The following is a 20,571-nucleotide window of genomic DNA, read 5'->3' on the forward strand; positions in this document are numbered from 1 at the left end:
AGGCGGGTTCTTCACCCTATACTAACAGCTGGTAGTGATTCTGAGGCTCTATCTGGCATTGTCACGGGAGAGTGCCCCCATCACTCTCTCCAACCTGACTCCTGCCTTAATTCTTGGTGACTTAGTACACAGAAATGATTCTCCCACGTGTTGGCCTTGGGCAACCTGATCTCCTGTGCTCCAGTGATCCCATTCTCCACAAATGTCGGCCACTCACTCTGACGGTCACACCCACTACCTTAGTCTTACTAAGACCAGCAACACTCGGTTCTCTGACCATCACCTCTTATCTTTCAAACTCTGGCCAGCTACTATGCTGACTCCAACAATCCACCGGGACTGCCCAGCCATCGATCCACACCCTGAGATGTTCTCTAAGTACTAAGATATTCAGTTGATATCCCAGAGCCAATCTCTCTCTTCTTTTTAAAAATTGTAACACCATCTTTCACACAACACCTTCAACTCCCTTGCCCTTATGGCTCCTAGTCTGACAAACACATTACATCCCACTCTCCACCATTTCATGCCTGTAGCTACACCTGGCTGGAGAAACACACGGACAACTGTGCTGTTTTCACTTTTGACTTCATGGCTTCACCAACTCGATGGGCATGAGCCTGAGCAAGCTCCAGGAGTTGGTGATGGACGGGGAAGCCAGGCGTGCTGCAGTCCATGGGGTCGCAGAGTCGGACACGGCTGCTGAACTGAACTGACTTTCACTTTCAACACAGGGCCACAGACCTCAAGTGCACCCTTTGGTGATCATGACACGTGTGTGGTCTATCCTTCCTCCATTCTCTTAGAATGGGAGTCAGCAAACTATGGCCCATGTGCTACACACCTGCTTTTGTAAATCAAATTTTATCGAAATACGACCACGGGAAATCACTGTATTTATTGTGCTTTATGTCCCCTTTCGGGCTAAAACGGCAGAGCTCAGTAGCTGGGACAGAGACTGCCCACGAGGCCTGGAATGTCTGCTCTCTGGCCCTGTAAGGTAAGTCTGTGGCCCCTGTCTGATTTCACACTCTTGCTTCCTGCACACTCCTTGTTTCCTACTTTGCTGAGGAAACGGAATCGGTGGGAAGAAAGCTTTCGCAAACTCCCTCCTCTACATCTGTCGTTACAGATGAACTATCCAGGCTCCTGGCTGAACCCACCTTGGTGCCCTCGACGTGCTCCCAGCCCTCCTCGCCAACCCAGGGACCCTGCTGCGGCACATCTTCCTTCCGCACACATCAGTTTCCATCCTCTGTAGGTGCGTTCCTTTCAGCACACAACTACAGCATTTCTCCTGTCTTTTCTTGACTCTAGCTCCCCTGGCAGCTATTGTTTCTCTGTTCATCCCTGAAACAAAACTTGAAAGAATTTTCCATAAGCACACTGCGTCCAGCTCTGCCCCTCTCCACTGAAACTGGTCATGTCAGGTCCCGTACTTCTGTGGGGCTGCGTTCATGGGGACGTCTTGGTCCTTATGATACGGGGCTTGGCAGCAGTGCGTGACCAGGTAGCACTCCCTTTTCCCGGAAGCTCTTCCACACTTAGTTGCCTTGCTCTTCTTCCTGCCTCACTTGTTCTCTTTCTGGTCTCCTTTCCTAATTCTTCCTCTTCTCCTCAGGCTCTTGAAGTACCAGGGCTTTAATTTTCTTCTCTTCCATGTAAACAGAAACCACTGAAGATTACATCTGCTTTCATGACTTTCAATTCAATCCCCAGGCCAACCACTCCTAGTTATGGTATCACCAGCCTCCTTTCAGAATTCCTGAATCCAAGATAAAGAGTCTAACTCACTGTGCCCCAGGCCGAACTCCTGATCTTCCCTGCCAATAGGTCTCCTCTGCTGAGGGTTGCTCCACCTGGCCAGTCTCTCCGCCCTCCAGATAATGCTATGGCTGGCTGTTACCTTTCCCCTGACTAATTCTTAGCCCCGGGCAGGCTTGTGAGTTCCCTTGCTATCTCTCAAACATACAGGCACATCCCCACCCCAGGGCCTTTCGTCTTGGCTCCTGCCAAGAATACCCATATTTGAGAGCTGCTCAGCTAAACTCCCCTCTCATCCTTGTAATAGGACTTCCTAGGGCCACTGCCGCCTGAATCCCATTTATCATTCCTGACTCCTTATACTGCTGTACTTTTCACCAAGGCTCTTCCCTCTTCAAAAGACCCTGATACCGGGAAAGAAGGAGGGCAGGGGAAGAGGGTGACAGAGGATGAGATGGTTGGATGGCACCATCAACTCAGTGGACATGAGTTTGAGCAAACTTCAGGAGATGGTGAAGGACAGGGTAACTTGGCTGCAGTTCATGGGGTCTCAGTCGGACATGACTGAGTGACTGAACAGCAACAATTTCCCTCTTCACGTGTACTTATAACGTATATTGTCTTTATTCAGCCTTCCTCTGCTTGAAAGTGAGCTCCACAAGAGTTAGGGATCTTCATATGTTGTTTGGTGATATATCCCAAACTCCTAGAACAGTGTCTATTACAGAGCAGGCACTCAACAAATATTTGTTGAATGAGTGAACAGATTAGCAACATCTACAGAGTGGGGCGTGGTGGGTGGAGATGGCCGGGAATCCAGAGAGACAGAGTAAACTGCCCTCTGCTCGGCTAGTGCTGCCTATCTGTAACTGGACTTATAACACAGTACCACAACGATACGAATACAAACATGTCTGTCTCTCCTGTCTATGAATCCCTAGCACCTTGCACAGACATTTCAAGTAATACATAAAACAAGAAAATGCTCCATAAACTGTGAAGTAGAGAAGACAAGGACTGAATTTAACCACCTCCCAAGATTGTTTTTATGAGATGATAGCAAACTCATCTAGAAGCTATTGCTATTATTCTTTATAGTTTTTTAAAACCAATTTACAGAGTAATCTAATTGATCTGAATTCAAACACATAACTATACTAGTTATAACCCTTTTGAGAATGGGATGCTTAAATGTAATTACAATTGAATGGAAATTATTCTAGCTGCCTATATTGGATCTTTTTGGAAATTTATAGATTAATGACATTTCTAAAATATTCTATAATCACTGAAACAGGTACAGTATATATTTTTTAAACAGGCTTTGAATTCTAAGGGTATGTCACAGAATTATTATCAAAATGTTTCTATTTCCAAATAACATGAGGAGGAATCAACTGTTTCCTTGTTAAACTCCTTAGGGCCGACTTTACTGCAGTCTAACCTGTACTAACTTTTCTAAATTAAGAGAAGAAAAAAAAAAATCTTGGCAATTTCCTTATTACAAAGAATTTAAAACCTGCTTATTTTACCTTTGTTTTACAGCAGTTATCACATGAAACATCTGGGTATTTCTTACAAAAATGAGGATTAAATTCATTTTCGCCAAAGTAAGCCAAAAGCTGTATTCTCCTACATTCTGTTATATTTTCACAGTAATGAACCATGCTATATAAATTATTGAAGTGGGTCTCTCGTGTATGACGGTTTCCATCTTTTTCCACTAAAAGAGATGAAGAACATAGTAAAACATACTTATTAAAGTAGAAAAACTGAATATATCACGGAAGTATTTAAAATAGATTCCTATAATTCTAAATATTTACATTATAATTAACTGAATGTTTATGTTCATCTCCAAGATTTATCTCAAGAGAAGACTCCTGAAAGTTCCTTGGACAACAAGATCAAACCAGTCAATCCTAAAGGAAATCAACCCTGAATATTCATTGGAAGGACTGATGCTGAAGCTGAAGCTCCAATACTTTGGCCACCTGATGCGAAAAGCCAACTCATTAGAAAAGACCCTGATGCAGGGAAACACTGAAAGCAGGAGGAGAAGGGGGTGACAGAGGACGAGATGGTTGGATGGCATCACCGACTCACTGGACATGAATTTGAGCAAACTCTGGGAGATGGTGAAGGACAGGGAACCCTGGCATGCTGCAGTCCAGGAGGCTGCAAAGAGTCAAACACAACTGAGGGACCAAACAACAACAACCAAGAATTTAGTTTTACAGGAATAAACACAGGTTGTCAGGAGTAGCTGAAAACATTTTGCATCTCTTCATTATTCCCAGTGGTAACTATCTGAACTATATTTACTACATTTATCAAGACAAGCATGAACTAAACCTAGCATCCAGAGTGAGCAGGGTCTGGGGCTGTGGCAGTGGGCTGTGCATCTTCTGGAGTATTTGAGATCAAAGTGGTGAAGCCACTGGTTCTGAAACTGTGTGCGAAGGACCTCCTGGGCCAGGGTGGGTGCTGCAACGAGTGCACACGGCTGCTGGTCGATATTTTAAACTCAAGGGAAACACAGCAACAACTAACATCTGTTGAACTCCACATACACAACGAGTTTGGGCTAGTTCACAATGAGCTTGTTGTTTAGTCACTAAGTTGTGTCCAACTCTTGCGACCCTACAGACTGTAGTCCGTCAGGCTCCTCTGTCCATGGATTTCCCAGACAAGAATACTGGAGTGGGTTGCCATTTCCTTCTCCAGAGGATCTTTCCGATCCAGAGATTGAACCTGCCTCTCCTACACTGGTATGTGGGTTCTTTACCACTAAGCCACCAGGGAAGCTCTCATGATGTGCTACTTTCCTTCTGATGATCTTGTTGTTGTTTTTTATTTAATTTTTTGTTTTCCTGGCAGTGCTAGGGAGCATGTGGCATCTTAGTTCCCTGACCAGGGATCAAACTCTAACCGCCTGCACTGGAAGCATAGAGTCTTAACTACTGGACCACCAAGAAGTCCCTCTAAATGACATTGTGAAGTTAAAACTTTGGCAGTTGCTAATGAACACAATCCAGTCCAGTTCAGTTCAGTCGCTCAGTTGTGTACGACTCTACGACCCCATGAACCGCAGTACGCCAGGCCTCCCTGTCCATCACCAACTTCTGGAGTTCACCCAAACCCATGTCCATTGAGTCGGTGATGCCATCCAACCATCTCATTCTCTGTCGTCCCCTTCTCCTCCTGCCCTAAATCTTTCCCAGCATCAGGGTCTTTTCAAATGAGTCTTTACCTCCAAAAAAATCAACCTGAAACCGGAAATGAGGGTGGTAGTGTCTATTCTGATCCCAAGGTTTGAGAACAACATCTTCATAATTTTCATTCATAAGCAACTGTGGTTTGTTAAAAAGGAAATAAAAAATTTTTTTTCTGCTTTATGAGTATTATTTTTTTCAGATGACTTCTAAGTATTTAGGGTTTAAATACTTAATAAATTATTTGGACCTAACTTAATATAGGTTCTTTTCAAAAACACACTAAGTTTAAAAGTTTCACTTTTTTGGACACACTAAGTTTAAAAGTTTCACTTTTTCACTGAGAATGATCTTGGTATAGTGCAAGGGAGGTGACTCTTGGATTCAGATGAACCTGGATTCCACCAGGGCTCTGCCACTTATCTGGCTCTGTATTTCGAGGAAATTCTTCTGTAAAATAAGAGTAAGAGTAGTGTCTCTTAGGGATCTTGTGAACATTAAGTGATGTACGTAAAGCATTCAAGACAGTGGCATACAGTAAGTAAGTGCTAAGAAAACATTATTATCACCATGACTACTCTCTCTGCTACCGCTGCTGCCGCTGTTGCGAGCAAATTACAAAACCTTCCTGAAGTTCACTTTTCTCTTGGGACTAACTCTATCTGTAAAGCCAGTGGTTGGGAATTCCCTGGCAGTCCCATGGTTAGGACCCTGCCCTTGCTACCGGTTATGAGCAAAACAGGCCAACATTATCTGGCGCAGAACTTGGTAAGCATCATTTCACACACTCAGCATCTTTGCCAGAGTTCCTTCAAAAGTGGTCTCAAAACAGGCAAGTTTACTTACCTAATAAAAGGGGACTGGTTCAATAAACAAGGAATGATTCTATAGAATTCTATATAGTCAAGCTATGTGTACTAGTTGAAATCATAGTTACATCCGGGTGTTGACTAGAAAAAAATCTGGTCAACAACGCACATTTATATAATAACTATAAATAGAGTGGGCTTCCCTGGTGGCTCAGATGGTAAGGCATTTGCCTGCAATACGGGAGACCAGGGTTTGATTCCTGAGGCGGGAAGATCCCCTGGAGAAGGAAACGGCAACCCACTCCAGTACCCTTGCCTGGAAAATCCCACAGATGGAGGAGCCTGGTAGGCTACAGTCCATGGGGTCACAAAGAGTTGGACATGACTGAGCAACTTCACTTTCTTTCACTATAAATAGAGTATAACCTTTAAATCCCTGTGTTGTGCACCTGAATGACTCAACAATACTTCGGGGCGATGGTGGGGGGTGTGGGGAACACACATAATATAATAGCATTTACACTGTGAAATACCTGCATTTGGGAAAGTAAGTATCAAATATAATATATTGCCTAAAATGTAAAGCAATTTTAAAATAATTTTTTAAAAATCATTAAAAATAAAAAGATACTGTTTAACTCCAATGTGGAAGTCAAGAGATGGGATATGAGAGGGCTCTATCTATAGGGGGTTTATTTCCTAACCTGGATGGGGGTACATGATAGCTCATTAGTTTTTCCATTTTACTTTTCTGCATGTCTGAAATGTATGTTATATACAAGGATCCAGGCAGAAAATGGGCCTGGAAGAATACAAAGGAAATTAGTAACTGGAGTTATTTCTTAGGATTGGACTGCATTCAAGACCTGGTTTGGAAATTTTCCAGTATGTTGAACAACATCTTTATCATAAAGATGACCTAAATGAAACTTCCATATCTACGTAAGCATCTCTAATTTAAGGAACACTGGACCAAAAGCACCATGATGCAGGGGTGGACGACAGTCATGGGACTGAGTGGGACAGCACAGGTCCCCCAGGGAGCTCAGCTTACTCAGGATAAGCCTCTTCAGCCGGGTCACATCATGGTAGGCGTAGAAGAGTATGCAGTGAGAGATCTCCCCGTCTCTTCCCGCTCGGCCAGACTCTTGGTAGTAACCCTCCACAGACTTCGGGAGGGAGGCGTGGATCACAAAGCGCACGTCCGGTTTGTCAATGCCCATTCCAAAGGCAATTGTCGCACAGATAACCTGACGTAAAAGCAAAAGCCAGTGAGGCTCTTAATGCATCTGAATGAACATTTTAATAATAGATGCTTTGAAAAGCTTCATCCTCTATTTTACTTAGTTTTTTAAAAAGTAATTTTGTTATTTATTTTCGGCTGCCCTGGGTCTTCATGGCTATGCTTGGGCTTTTTCTAGTTGCCGCTCTTGGGATCTAGAATGCGGGCTCAGTAGTTACGGCACATGGGCTCAGCAGGTGCGCACGGGCTTAGTTGCCCATATAATCTTCCCAGATCAGGGATCAAACCCGTGTCCCTCGCACTGGACCACCGAGAAGTCTTCCTCTCTTTTACTTTGAAATGTACTCTATACAAGATTCTAATAACTTGGTTTCATTATTGAGCATGACTAATTAGGAAAAGGTCAGTTTTCATTCCAGTCCCAAAGAAAGGCAATGCCAAAGAATGCTCAAACTACTGCACAGTTGCACTCATCTCACACGCTAGTAAAGTAATGCTCAAAACTCTCCAAGCCAGGCTTCAGCAATACGTGAACCGTGAAATTCCAGATATTCAAGCTGGTTTTAGAAAAGGCAGAGGAACCAGAGATCAAATTGCCAACATCCACTGGATCATGGAAAAAGCAAGAGAGTTCCAGAAAAACATCTATTTCTGCTTGATTGACTATGCTAAAGCCTTTGTGCGTGGATCACAATAAACTGTGGAAAATTCTGAAAGAGATGGGAATACCAGACCACCTGACCTGCTTCTTGAGAAACCTATATGCAGATCAGGAAGCAACAACTAGAACTGGACATGGAACAACAGACTGGTTCCAAATAGGAAAAGGAGTACGTCACGGCTGTATATTGTCACCCTGCTTATTTAACTTCTATGCAGAGTACATCATGAGAAACGCTGGCTGGAAGAAGCACAAGCTGGAATCCAGATTGCTGGGGAAATACCAATAACCTCAGATATGCAGATGACACCACCCTTATGGAAGAAGGTGAAGAGGAACTAAAAAGCCTCTTGATGAAAGTGAAAGAGGAGAGTGAAAAAATTGGCTTAAAGCTCAACATTCAGAAAATTAAGATCACGGCATCTGGTCCCATCACTTCATGGGAAATAGATGGGGAAACAGTGGAAACAGTGGGTGACTTTATTTTTTGGGCTCCAAAATCACTGCAGATGGTGACTGCAGTCTTGAAATTAAAAGACAGTTACTCCTTGGAAGGAAAGTTATGACCAACCTAGATAGCAAATTAAAAAGCAGAGACATTACTTTGCCAATAAAGGTCTGTCTAGTCAAGGCTATGGTTTTTCCAGTGGTCATGTATGGATGTGAGAGTTGGACTGTGAAGAAAGCTGAGCGCTGAAGAATTGATGCTTTTGAACTGTGGTGTTGGAGAAGACTCTTGAGAGTCCCTTGGACTGCAGGGAGATCCAACCAGTCCATTCTAAAGGAGATCAGTCCTGGGTGTTCTTTGGAAGAACTGATGCTAAAGCTGAAACTCCAATACTTTGGCCACCTCATGTGAAGAGTTGACTCACTGGAAAAGACTCTGATGCTGGGAGGGACTGGGGGCAGCAGAAGGGGACAACAGAGGATGAGATGGCTGGATGACATCACCGACTCGATGAACATGAGTTTTGAGTAAATCCGGGAGTTGGTGATGGACAGGGAGGCCTGGCGTGCTGTGATTCATGGTGTCGTAAAGAGTTGGACACGACTAAGCGACAAACTGAACTGAATTAGAGCTTTTCATGTTGTTAATTTGCAACCCTGTTCAGACCCAAGAAGGCAGGGAGGAGCTTGGTGTGGCGGGCCCCTGCTTGCGTGACTAAGCGTCATCACCACAGGAGCCAGGGTCTTGCCTCTCCACTATTTGCGCTCTCATTTTTTGATGTGGATGTGCAAGAGCGGTGCTCACACGGCCATGATATCCATAATGCCCTGGTAACCATGCTGCTCTGAAGCTCTGGGAGTTCCCAGGGCTGGGCTGTTGGGGCCACTGCTGCTAGCTTTTCCAATGGCTCAGGAACAGCAGTGTTCTCACCTGCTCCAGGGCTTACTAACCGTTTTTCCAGCTGATCCCATACTGGTTCTTTTTACTCATCAGCTGGCTTCAGGGTCAAAATTTGTGAATTTTTAAATTGGAACTCAGATGGGTAAAAAGTCTGAGAGTTATTTATACTAAAAAAGAAAAAAAGACTAGAGACTGTGGATCTTGGCCTATGCAAGTTACTCAGTGGAAGCAAAGTGGCACTTAAATTTCAGGAGCCTGATAAATCAGTTTTTAGTAAAAAATCATCTTCAAGCCTATCTGTTTCAGTGGCAAATTTAGGACCTATAACCCAGCTGAAGACACTGGATCTCCAGGCAAAATTACATTACACAAATAAAGCTGCAAGCCTTTTTAGGACCTAAAAAGATGAATTGCTACTTCAAGAAGAGTATTTCAAAAAACAGCTGAATGATGTGGCAGCCAGACTGAGGCTAGAGACATGATTTCAGTCACCATGAGTACCAGACCCGGGAACAGCACAGCCCGGAGCACGCGGAGGGCCGACAGAGCGCTCACCCACACCGGGAGCACCGACGGCTGTTCTTCAGGTTATCCACCCACTGAAATTTACGGCACTGTGATCAAAGGTGAGTCTCCCTGGAAAGGGAAGGTCTACCGCAGCCTCGAGAGGTGGGAGAGCAGGTGGAGAGGCTGTGGAGCGAGCTGTGCCAGCCCACAGGTCTCCAGGAAGTCTGGGTGCACCTCCCAGGGTCTGCTCAGCACAGCCCTTCCAGGGAGCGCGCAGGCTCCCGAGGTGACAATGACACCCCCTCTTCCTGAGCCTCTCTACTTCTCGTAACTGGGAACACTGGCTTTGTTGAACTGATAATTCCTTCTTTATATCTGTGTGGCTTTCAAAATTTCAGGGAACCATCATTTCTTTGTGAAGAAAAACAACCAAGTTTTATTCTGTCTCACAAATCTATTAAGATCAAGGCTGCCCAGTTGGTTATTACACCTTGACTATGAGGATTAGCTGCTCTGAGGCAGAAACAATCAGATTGAAAAAACTGAATTAATTGATCAAAGTGTTTAAATATACAAATATGTATATTGTAGAATATAAAGGGGCTTCCCAGGTAGTGTAGTGGTAAAGAATCTGCCTGCAATGGTGGAGACTCAGGTTCGATTCCTAGGTTGGGAAGATCCCCTGGAGTAGGAAATGACAAGCCAATCCAGTATTCTTGGCTGGAGAATTCCACGGACAAAGGAGCCTGGCGGGCCACAGTCCATGGAGTCACAAAAAGTCGGACATGACTGAGCAATTGAGCACGTACATATATATAAAGAATTAAAGAAATCAAACAAATTGACTTATTTCTTTTTTCTTATCAGTTTTCTATCCGATTTTTTTATGGTTGAGATTACACAGTTTTGAATTATATTTTTTCCAGCATTCATCTATTGTTAACATTCCAACATTTTCATACCATTAAAAAATTCTTCATAAACCATTTTTAATGGCTGGAATGTACTGCAATATAAGCAATCACGGTCTCAGAACATTTATTATTAAAAATAACACTAAAGTAAATTCCACACCTGTTTCAGATTTGAGTACAGTCCATCATATTGTTTTCCAGAAAGGGTCTCAGGATTACTATAGGAAATTGCCTCTCACAACACTGTTCCCGTCAGTTAATAAAAGTTTGCTAATACAGAAAGTAAAAATTTCTGTTTTAAATGTTAATTCAATTATTAGTAAAGTTGCACTTAAAATAAACTTGTATTTAGCCCTTTCCGATTTGTATTTCTTTCTTTCCGATAGTCTCCCGACAGCCTCGGGTAACTAACTATTTGAGACTCATGCTTCTCTTATCACATTTTTACAAGGTCTTCATTATGTTTTATTTTTGAAGATATAGTTCCCTGTTTGCTGTTGCCTTTCAGTTTTGTTTATAGATACAGAACTGTTTAGTCGTTTAGGTTTTCAATCATTTAGAGCAGTTACTTCCTGTAGGGTTTCTTTTTAAGCTTAGATTCTCTTCCACATTTAAAAATATCAGTACTTGTATTTGCCTGTAATTTTTTTTTTTTTGGTCACGTGGTATGTGGAATCTTTGTTCTTGGACCAGGGATTGAACCCATACTCCCTGCTTTGGAAGCGTGAAGTCTCAACATGGACAGCAAGGGAAGTCCCTACCTGTAATTAATTTTGATATGAGGACTCAGGATAATTCTCCCCATCAGGTAGCCAGTGCCACAAGCTGAATAAATTTCCCTTCCCGATTGTGCTGGGTGCCCGGTCGTGTCTGACTCTTTGCGACCCCATGGACTTATAGCCCGCCAGGCCTCTGTCCATGGAATTCTCCAGGAGTGGAGAATTCTGGAGTGGGCTGCCATTTCCTTCTCCAGGGGCTTCCCAGTTAATTTTAGATTTTAATTAATTTACTTCCTTTCGACTGTCCTGGGTCTGTGCTGCTGTGCGGGCTTTTCTTTAGCTGTGGAGAGGAGAGCTACTCTCTAGCTGCGGTGCTCAGTCTTCTCACTGCGGTGACGTCTCTCGTTGCAGAGCACGGACTCTAGGGCATGCAGGCTGCAGCACTGCAGCACTGCAGCACATGAGCTCAGTAGCTGTGATACGTTGGCTTAGTTGCTCCACGGCATGTGCGATCTCCCCAGACCACCCATGTCTTCTGCATTGGCAGGCGGATTCTTTACCACTGAGCCAACAGGGAAGCTCCCCAATTAATTATAAATGCCTTCCTTATCATATACTGTTTTTACATGTTTCTAGTCTATTTTTGGATTTCTGTTTCATTGATCTATAATGTATTGCAAAGGCACTGTTCATGCGTTATAATTTTCTTGCCAAATTCTTTTGGTTATTTTCACTTGAATGTTCATCCAGGCAAATTTTCAAAAAAGTTCATCAAAGGAAAAAAAACAGTGCAATTTTCATTAGTTAAATATTAATTTGGAAAGAATGCCATCTATAGTTATGTCAGTGAAGACAAGCCAGTATTTTCTGAACTTCTAAATATCTGAAAAAGCCATTCTATTGTTTTCAACATAAATAATAAGCTGAGCACAAAACCCCTCAGTTCCAGCCTTCTAGGGATAGTCTGTTTCTGTTTTTTTAATTTAGTGACACTGCCTCAGGCAAATCTGTTTCTTATTCTTTGTAGAGTAACCTATTTCTTATTCTTAACAAATACAATTTTTTCAGTTCAGTTCAGTTGCTCCGTTGTGTCCGACTTTGCGACCCCAGCATTCCAGGCCTCCCTGTCCATCACCAACTCCCGGAGTCTACTCAAACTCACGTCCATCGAGTCGGTGATGCCATTCAACAATCTCATCCTCTGCTGTCCCCTTTTCCTCCTGCCTTCAATCTTTCCCAGCATCAGGTCTTTTCAAATGAGTCAGCTCTTCCCATGAGGTGGCCAAAGTATTGGAGTCTCAGCTTCAGCATCAGTCCTTCCAATGAACACCCAGGACTGATCATCTTTAGGATGGACTGGTTGGATCTCCTTGCAGTCCAAGGGACTCTCAAGAGTCTTCTCCAACACCACAGTTCAAAAGCATCAGTTCTGCGGTGCTCAGCCTTCTTCACAGTCCAACTCTCACATCCATACATGACCACTGGAAAAACCACAGCCTTGACTAGACAGACCTTTGTTGGCAAAGTAATGTCTCTGCTTTTGAATATGCTGTCTAGGTTGGTCATAACTTTCCTCCAAGAAGTAAGCGTCTTTTAATTTCATGGCTGCAATCACCATCTGCAGTGATTTTGGAGGCCCCCAAAATAAAGTCATCCACTGTTTCCCCATCTATTTCCCATGAAGTGATGGGACCGGATGCCATGATTCTGGTTTTCTGAATGTTGAGCTTTAAGCCAACATTCTTCACTCTCCTCTTTCACTTTCATCAAGAGGCTTTTTAGTTCCTCTTCACTTTCTGCCATAAGGGTGGTGTCATCTGCATATCTGAGGTTATTGATATTTCTCCCAACAATCTTGCTTCCAGCCTGTGCTTCTTCCAGCCCAGCATTTCTCATGATGTACTCTGCACAGAAGTTAAATAAGCAGGGGGACAATATACAGCCTTGACGTACTCCTTTTCCTATTTGGAACCAGTCTGTTGTTCCATGTCCAGTTCTAATGGTTGCTTCCTGATCTGCACATGGGTTTCTCAAGAGGCAGGTCAGGTGGTCTGGTATTCCCATCTCTTTCAGAATTTTCCAGTTTATTGTGATCCACACAGTCAAAGGCTTTGGCATAGTCAATAAAGCAGAAATAGATGTTTTTCTGGAACTCTCTTGCTTTTTCCGTGATCCAGCGGATGTTGGCAATTTGATCTCTGGTTCCTCTGCCTTTTCTAAAACCAGCTTGAACATCTGGAAGTTCACGGTTCACGTATTGCTGAAGCCTGGCTTGGAGAATTTTGAGCATTACTTTACTAGCATGTGAGATGAGTGTAATTGTGTGGTAGTTTGAGCATTCTTTGGCATTGCCTTTCTTTGGGATTGGAATGAAAACTGAACTTTTCCAGTCCTGTGGCCACTGCTGAGTTTTCCAAATTTGCTGACATATTGAGTGCAGCACTTTCATAGCATCATCTTTAGGATTTGAAATAGCTCAACTGGAATTCCATCACCTCCACTAGCTTTGTTCGTAGTGATGCTTCCTAAGGCCCACAATTTCTTACAATTTTGTAAATCAAACAAATATTCTGAATTATCTAAGTTTTCCCCCAGTGATTCTGAAATGACCCTTAATTTCTTATATATTTATTATGTATTTATTTATAACACATTTGACTATTTTATCGATCTCAACTCTCCCAATTTCATTCTTGGGTACACTTATTATTTTTAGGCTTAACATTACTCCCTGTTGCCAAACACTTTTCTGTTTGGCAAAAAAAAAACCCCACTTTTTTTTGTTTTTTTTATTCCTTCAATTTTCATGTTTCTTTTTCCCTTTACATTCTCAAGTTATTCACTACATCATTGATTCAAATGTCTGCACTGAACTGAACCATGTGTGTCTTGATATATAATCCTATTTGTTTTGGTTTTTTTTTCTTGCATTTTCTTGTTTGCATACATGGAATTTTTATTTTTCCCTTCATGTCAGCCTTTTCATATCATCTTCTTATGGCAAACTGTTTCTAGTTCATACAAGTCTTCTTAAATTTTTCTAAGGATATTAAGTTGATATCCTCCAAGACTTCCTTTTATTTTCCCTCAGAAAATAATTTCAAAAGTTACTTTCTTTCTGAATCTTCAGGGTAATGATTTCTTTTTTTTATGAGCTGAAAATTTCATGGGCTCCAAAAAAAACAGTTTAGTCATTCTCAGATTCATCCTTGTATGAGGGATCTACCCAAGTGACAGTATGGGATGCCTAGAGTGTTTTCTGCTTCTTCCCTGATCCACTGGGGCAACAAATCTGTCATACGGGAAGGAGATGCTCGGCATCACTAGTTATTAGGGGACGCAAGTAAAATCACGATGAGATACCACTTTACATCCACCAGGATGGATACAGCTTAAAAAAAGGACAATAATTAGTGTTGGTGAGGTAGAGGCATTGGAACCTCATACATTGCTGGAACGTCTAACTTTATAATTGCTTTGGAAAACAGGCAGTTCCTTAAACAGTGAGTTTGCATATGACTAAACAATTCTACTTCTAGGTATTTATTTATAAATTAATTGATTATTTACTTTTGGCTGTGCTAGGCCTTTGTTGCAGTGCTCGGGTTTTCTCTAGTTGTGGTGAGCAGGGGCTACCCTTCGTGGTGGGGCTTGGGCTCCTCATTGTGGTTGTGGGGCACAGGTTTAGGCTCAAGGGCGTCAGCAGTTGCAGTTTGAGGGGTCTGGAGCACAGGCTCGGTAGTTGTGGTGCGTGGGCTTAGTTGCGCCGAGGAATGTGTAATCTTCCCAGACCAGGGATGGAACCTGTGTCCCCTGCACTGGCAGGTGGATTCTTATCCACTGTATACCACCAGGGAAGTCCCTCCACTCCTAGGTATTTATCCAACAGAACTGAACATATGTTTACATAAAAACTTGCACAGAAGCATTATTCGTGAGAGTTAAACAGTGGATATAAACCAGATGTCTTCCAACTGATGAACAGATAAGTAATATGGTACCTCATACAATGGAATATTATCCAGACACAAAAAGGAGTCAAGTACTGATACATACTACAATGTGGATAAATCTCGAAAACAGGGTAAGAGAAATCTGTCACAGAAGAATGCATTCTGTATGATTCCATTTGTATGAAATGTCCAGGATAGGAAACTCTCTATGGAGACAGATTAATAGTAGTTAATAGATTAGTGAACTGGGGGTTGGGGGGTGTGGGGAGTGATGGCTAGTGGATATGCGGTTCCTTTCTGGGATGATGGAATGTTCTGGAATTAGACAGTGGTAATGGTTGCACAACCTTGTGAATATATTAAAAACCACTGACTTGTAAACTTTGGGAGGGAGAATTTTATGGTATGTGAATTACATCCCAATTAAAAAAAATTTTTTTTTAATTTAAGAAAGAAAAAGGAACTTTAGATGTCTCAAAGATCTCCTTTTAAATCCGCCTTATTTTGATGTTTACTACCTTTAAGGTAAAAACAATTTTCCATCCAAGGTGGCTTATATACTGTAAAATATTGTTTCCTTTATGTTAATAGATGTTACCTGACAGCCATCCTGATTAATCCACTTGTGCTGTACTTCATCTCTGGCGGAGTCACTGAGGCCAGCGTGATAAGCCAGGGCAGCAAGGCCATCGTTCTGTAATGTTTCAGCCATTGTGTCACATTCTCTCCTGGAGAGGCAGTAAATTATCCCTGAGTCATCTGCCAAGAAACCAAAACAGTCTTGTGAAATGAAGGCATGTAACATAAACAGCGACCTAACTTACATGATGTTCTTAGAATTGTCTGAACTGTAAACAGACCTTCAGTTTTCTGACAGCAGAGGAGAATCACATAGGTAGAATAAATCAAGCAAGGAACAACATGTGCCGGAAATGACAAGATTTGACTTGCAATCCTGTTCCTCCAAATGGACCTGGAGGCACCCTGGCTCTGTTTCTCACTGGCTATACAACAGGAAGGCACTCCTACACAGACTTTGTAGAAAGCATCTGGTAATATGTATCAAGAGCCTTAGAAATTCTCCTTCCTTTTGACTCAGTTTCCTTCTGGGAAACAAATCGAAGAAATAAAGTGACCCAAGGACTTATTTAAGAAGTTCTGTTTATAATTTTTGGCCACATTGTGGAGCATGCAGGATCTTAGTTCCCCAAACAGGGATTGAACCCTGGCCCCCTGCAGGTGGAAGTGCAGAGTCTTAACCACTGGACCACCAGGGAAGGCCCTATAGTTTTTAAGATTAAAAAAAAATTTTAAGGGCCAACATAGGACATAATTAAGAAAGAAAATTACAAGCAATCATTCAGTGTTTTCTAAGTTTTTAAAAAGACAGGAGAAAATGTTTAAGATTTAAAAGAGGTAAATGGTAGGAAACACTGTATATACAGTAGGCTAGTGGAAAGAAAAATACACACAGAAATTACTGGAAGGAAATAAGCCAAAATGGTAACAGTAACTTAACTTGTCCTATGGTAAGGTCTGTCTTTTGAGTCTTTCTTCCCTTCCTTTCTAAATTCTCTTCACTGTATTATATTTACTGCCGTTTGTATGTACGTTATTTTTAAAAATCGGAAAATAAAAGGCAGTAAAGAAAAAGACATCTCTCTGTGGAAGAGCCAAAGGTACAGATACACACAAAGGCTATTTATATTACCTCCCTGGGTGGCGGGGGGTGGCAGTAGGGGTATGGAAAAGGAAATTACTGACTTTTTCCTTGATCTATCTCTGTATTGTCTGATTTACTGAAACAAATTCGTATACTAATTTAAAAAAATAAAATAGAGATGTTTAACAACAACAACAAAAGGTGCTCCATGGAAAAGTACCTACGAGGTTACATGGAAAACTACCATGAATTCTGGTCTCATTTTAGTTAACAGGACTCAAAGGCAGACACACTGGGGAGAAGCACTAGAACAGAGTTGCATAGTTCACACACTGATGGCAGCCAGAAGAAAGCCCGAGACCACGAATGACACAGGTGTGTAGGAGGGTATTTAACAGGCTTTTTATCAGGGGTTCTTGCTAGCAAACCAAATGAGGTTTTCTAATTTTCAGAACCGAAAGAGTTGCAATATTCTGCACTATGAACAGCAAGTTAGTGCTACCATGATGAGAAAAGAAATGCTTAATGCACGATTTTATATATTCAACCGTGGTACTAAAAAGACATTTACTTATCACTTCTAGACATAATTCATCATAAGGCTGTACTCACGTGGGTGATACTTTCTGATCCATTCTAAGCAATCAAATGCCACTTTTTTAGGTTTTTTGGGTAACACGTAGTATTTTAGATTGTGTCTGTTGAAGCTCATGCTAAACCTAAAAGAAGTCAGAAACATCAAATTCACTATTATGAGAAAAAATAGGTTTAGCCACCTTCAAAAACTGAACGCTGATAGGGCTTCCCTGGTGGCTCAGTGGTAAAGAATGTACCTGCAAATGCAGGAGACATGGGTCTGATCCCTGGTCCAGAAGATCTCACATGCTTCGGAGCAACCAAGCCCGTGCACCACAGCTATTGAGCCTACGCTCCAGAGTCTGGAAGCTGCAACTGCTGAAGCTCAGGTGCCCTAGGGCCAGCCCATGCTCCACAACGAGAAGCCATTGCAATGAAAAGCCCATACACCACAACTAGAGAGTTGCCCCCACTCCCTGAAACTAGAGAAAAGTTCTCGCAGCAACAAAGACCCAGCACAGCCAAAATAAGTAAATGAACAAAATTATAAAACAAAAAATTTAAGCACTGGTTTTCTACAATGCAAACCTAATCATCAAGTTGTCTTAAAGTGAATGTAACTACTGGCAACTTACATAATGAAACACAGCTGGAAGCTAGGTTGAAGATTAAGAATGGTGATAAGGAGGGTATGTCTACGGGACTCAATGACAATCAGAAGGATGGCCAAAGAAAAAAATATGCAGAAAAGACAGGAGCCCAGGTTCCAAAAACAAGGTAGATTAAAAGCAGAGATGTTAAAATATTATTTAAAAGATGAAGAAATTCATAGAGAAACTATACATAACTTTAGGCTACCAACATCCCCAAATTCTAACTGTGCACAGAAGAGTGGGGGCTTCCCAGGTGGTGGTAGTGGCAAAGAACCTGCCAGCCAATGAAGGGGATGCCAAGGGACGTGGGTTCGACCCCTGGGTCAGGAAGATCTCCTGGAGGAGGGCGTGGCAACCCACTTCAGTATTCCTGCCTGGAGAATCCCATGGACAGAAGAGCCTGGTAGGCTACAGTCCATGGGGTGGCAAAGAGTCAGACACAACTGAAGCGACTAGGCACGCACGCACACCAAGAGAGGAGAGCTGGCTGCAAGGCCCCAGGAAGTGAAGTCTGCAGACCCTGATCACTGCCCTTTGCTCTGTGCTCAGAGGGGCCGTGACTGACTCTGAGACGGATGTGCTCTTCGTCCTCCGGCCTTTCGCTCTTGGTCCCCCACGTCCCCTATCTCCTTTGTGAGCTCTACCTCTCCATTATCTCCTTGCTTGTGCTCTGGTCTCTTCTGTGAACTCTTCCCTTTTATCTCTGTGTCGGTACCTGGACCTTCCAATACTGCAAACAACAAAAGCTTCCCTTGACCCTCCGTACGTTCCACTGCAGCTGGCGTCCCACTTTGTTCTCTCCCTCCAAAGGCAGGTTTCTCAGAATTCTCTTGTGCCCCCAACCAGCTGGCTTTTGGCATTACTATTCTACCAAAATTGCTTTATCAGAGCTTTGAGAAACTGGAGAAGGATGATGGAATTGTTTATCTCCCCTTGGCCCTGGAGAGACCCTGAATCTGCGCCAGGTTTCAACATGGCCCCAGGAAGGAGAGAGAACATGAACTAAGCAGTTAAGGTTAGAGAATGAAGACATCTCAGTGCCTGGGTGGATGAAAGGGAACGAAGATCATGAACTGCAATAACCTGTGCTAAGGGGGTGGTCTATACACAGGGGGTAGGGATCAGAGGAAGGAAAGACGGGGACTAAAACCGCTGCCTTTCTGTCTTTGTATTTAAGTTCAAGCTAGATGGGTCCAGGTTTGGTTGCCATTGATGTCAAGATAAACACTTAATTTTAGGACTAAAGAATGCTTCACATGTGAGGCAGCCATGTTCCTGAGGGGACCGCTATGCAGATAAGATGGCCACAAGCAGGCGGCGGAAATCAACTTCGTCTGGTACCTGCCCTGGTCTTCTGTCAGACCTCATTATCTTACCTTTTCTTGTCACTGTCTGCTGTTTGCTAGCCTTAACAAAACCTCTATCAGCTCTCACACCTGTGGGGGTTCTCCCCACTTACAGGAGAATCAGCTCCCAAAACGCTTGGCTCTTTTCTTCTTCCCCTGTATTATCCTCTTCAGGGACTGCACTCTCACTGCTTTAAACAGCATCCAAATATCAAGCCTGTGAGTTCCAACTTCACTCCCATCTTAGACCTCTTTCCAGAGTTCTAAACCACTGCTCAACTTCTTCCAAATCAGTGGTCTAAATCTGGGGTATGTATACCCCTAGGGGTTCACAAAGACTTTCTAAAGGTACATGAGCAAAGATAATCTTACAGGAATCAATTTCCAGATCCTGTTTTCACATGTATGATTTTTTCCTTAGAAGATGGATCTGAGGGACTTCCCTGGTGGTCCAGTGGTTAAGAATTTGCCTTCCAATGCAGGGGACATGGGTTCAATCCCTGGTGGGAGAACTAAGATCCCACATGCTGTGGGGCAACTAAGCCCTTGAGCTGCAAGTACTGAGCCCTAGCACACCACAACAAAAGATCCTGCACGATACAACTAAGACCTGACACAGCCAAATATATAAACAAATATTAAAGACAAAGAAGAAAAGATGGATCTGAGAATGCTGGTAGTCAGGACTTTCTGCTCATCGTTGTTTAGTTGCTAAGTTGTGTCTGACTCTTTTTTTGCAAATCCATGGACTGTAGCCCACCAGGCTCCTCTGTCCATGGGATTCTCCAGGCAAGAATACTGGAGTGGGTTACCATTTCCTTGTCCAGGGGATCTTCCCGACCCAGGGATAGAACCCAAATCTCCTGCAAGGCAGGCAGAGTCTTTACCGCTGAGCGACTAGGGAAGCCCTTTCTGCTCAGACACTCCTGTCCCATTTTTTCCCCTTTACTATTGTCTCTCACTTTTGAAAAACAAACTTTACTTTTCAGCCATTCTAAACTTTGCCATGCACATTGGCCCAGACGTAAAAACCTCCCAACGAAACGACTGAAATGCAGTATGGGTGTAGAAGCAACTTTCACTAATCTAAGTACCAGAGGCCCCGGGTAGGGCTTCCTGTCTCTCAGTGCTTTACACATTTCTGTTAAGAGTAAAGAACAACATCAGGAAAGAAGTATTCTGGCCTCCATTGGGATGATC

The 20,571-nt window shown here is 42.8% G+C and overlaps 1 protein-coding gene across 2 annotated transcripts in view; it reads right to left on the reverse strand.

Annotated features, from left to right (window-relative positions):
* The window catches only part of BLM (BLM RecQ like helicase), a 90,148-nt gene that overhangs the window by 17,264 nt on the left and 52,313 nt on the right, over nt 1-20,571 (reverse strand). For both annotated transcript variants that reach the window (XR_011250520.1, XM_069560345.1), the window contains exons 13-16: nt 17,409-17,515; nt 15,732-15,892; nt 6,843-7,038; nt 3,297-3,487 (exon numbers count right to left, since the gene is read on the reverse strand). Coding sequence is in view for 1 of the 2 variants with exons in the window: in XM_069560345.1 (XP_069416446.1) it covers nt 3,297-3,487; nt 6,843-7,038; nt 15,732-15,892; nt 17,409-17,515 (655 nt within the window). In the remaining variant the exon portion in view is untranslated. The remainder of the gene's footprint in view (nt 1-3,296; nt 3,488-6,842; nt 7,039-15,731; nt 15,893-17,408; nt 17,516-20,571) is intronic.

This window comes from Ovis canadensis, chromosome 18 (assembly GCF_042477335.2).
Source record: "Ovis canadensis isolate MfBH-ARS-UI-01 breed Bighorn chromosome 18, ARS-UI_OviCan_v2, whole genome shotgun sequence".
NCBI lineage: Eukaryota > Metazoa > Chordata > Mammalia > Artiodactyla > Bovidae > Ovis > Ovis canadensis.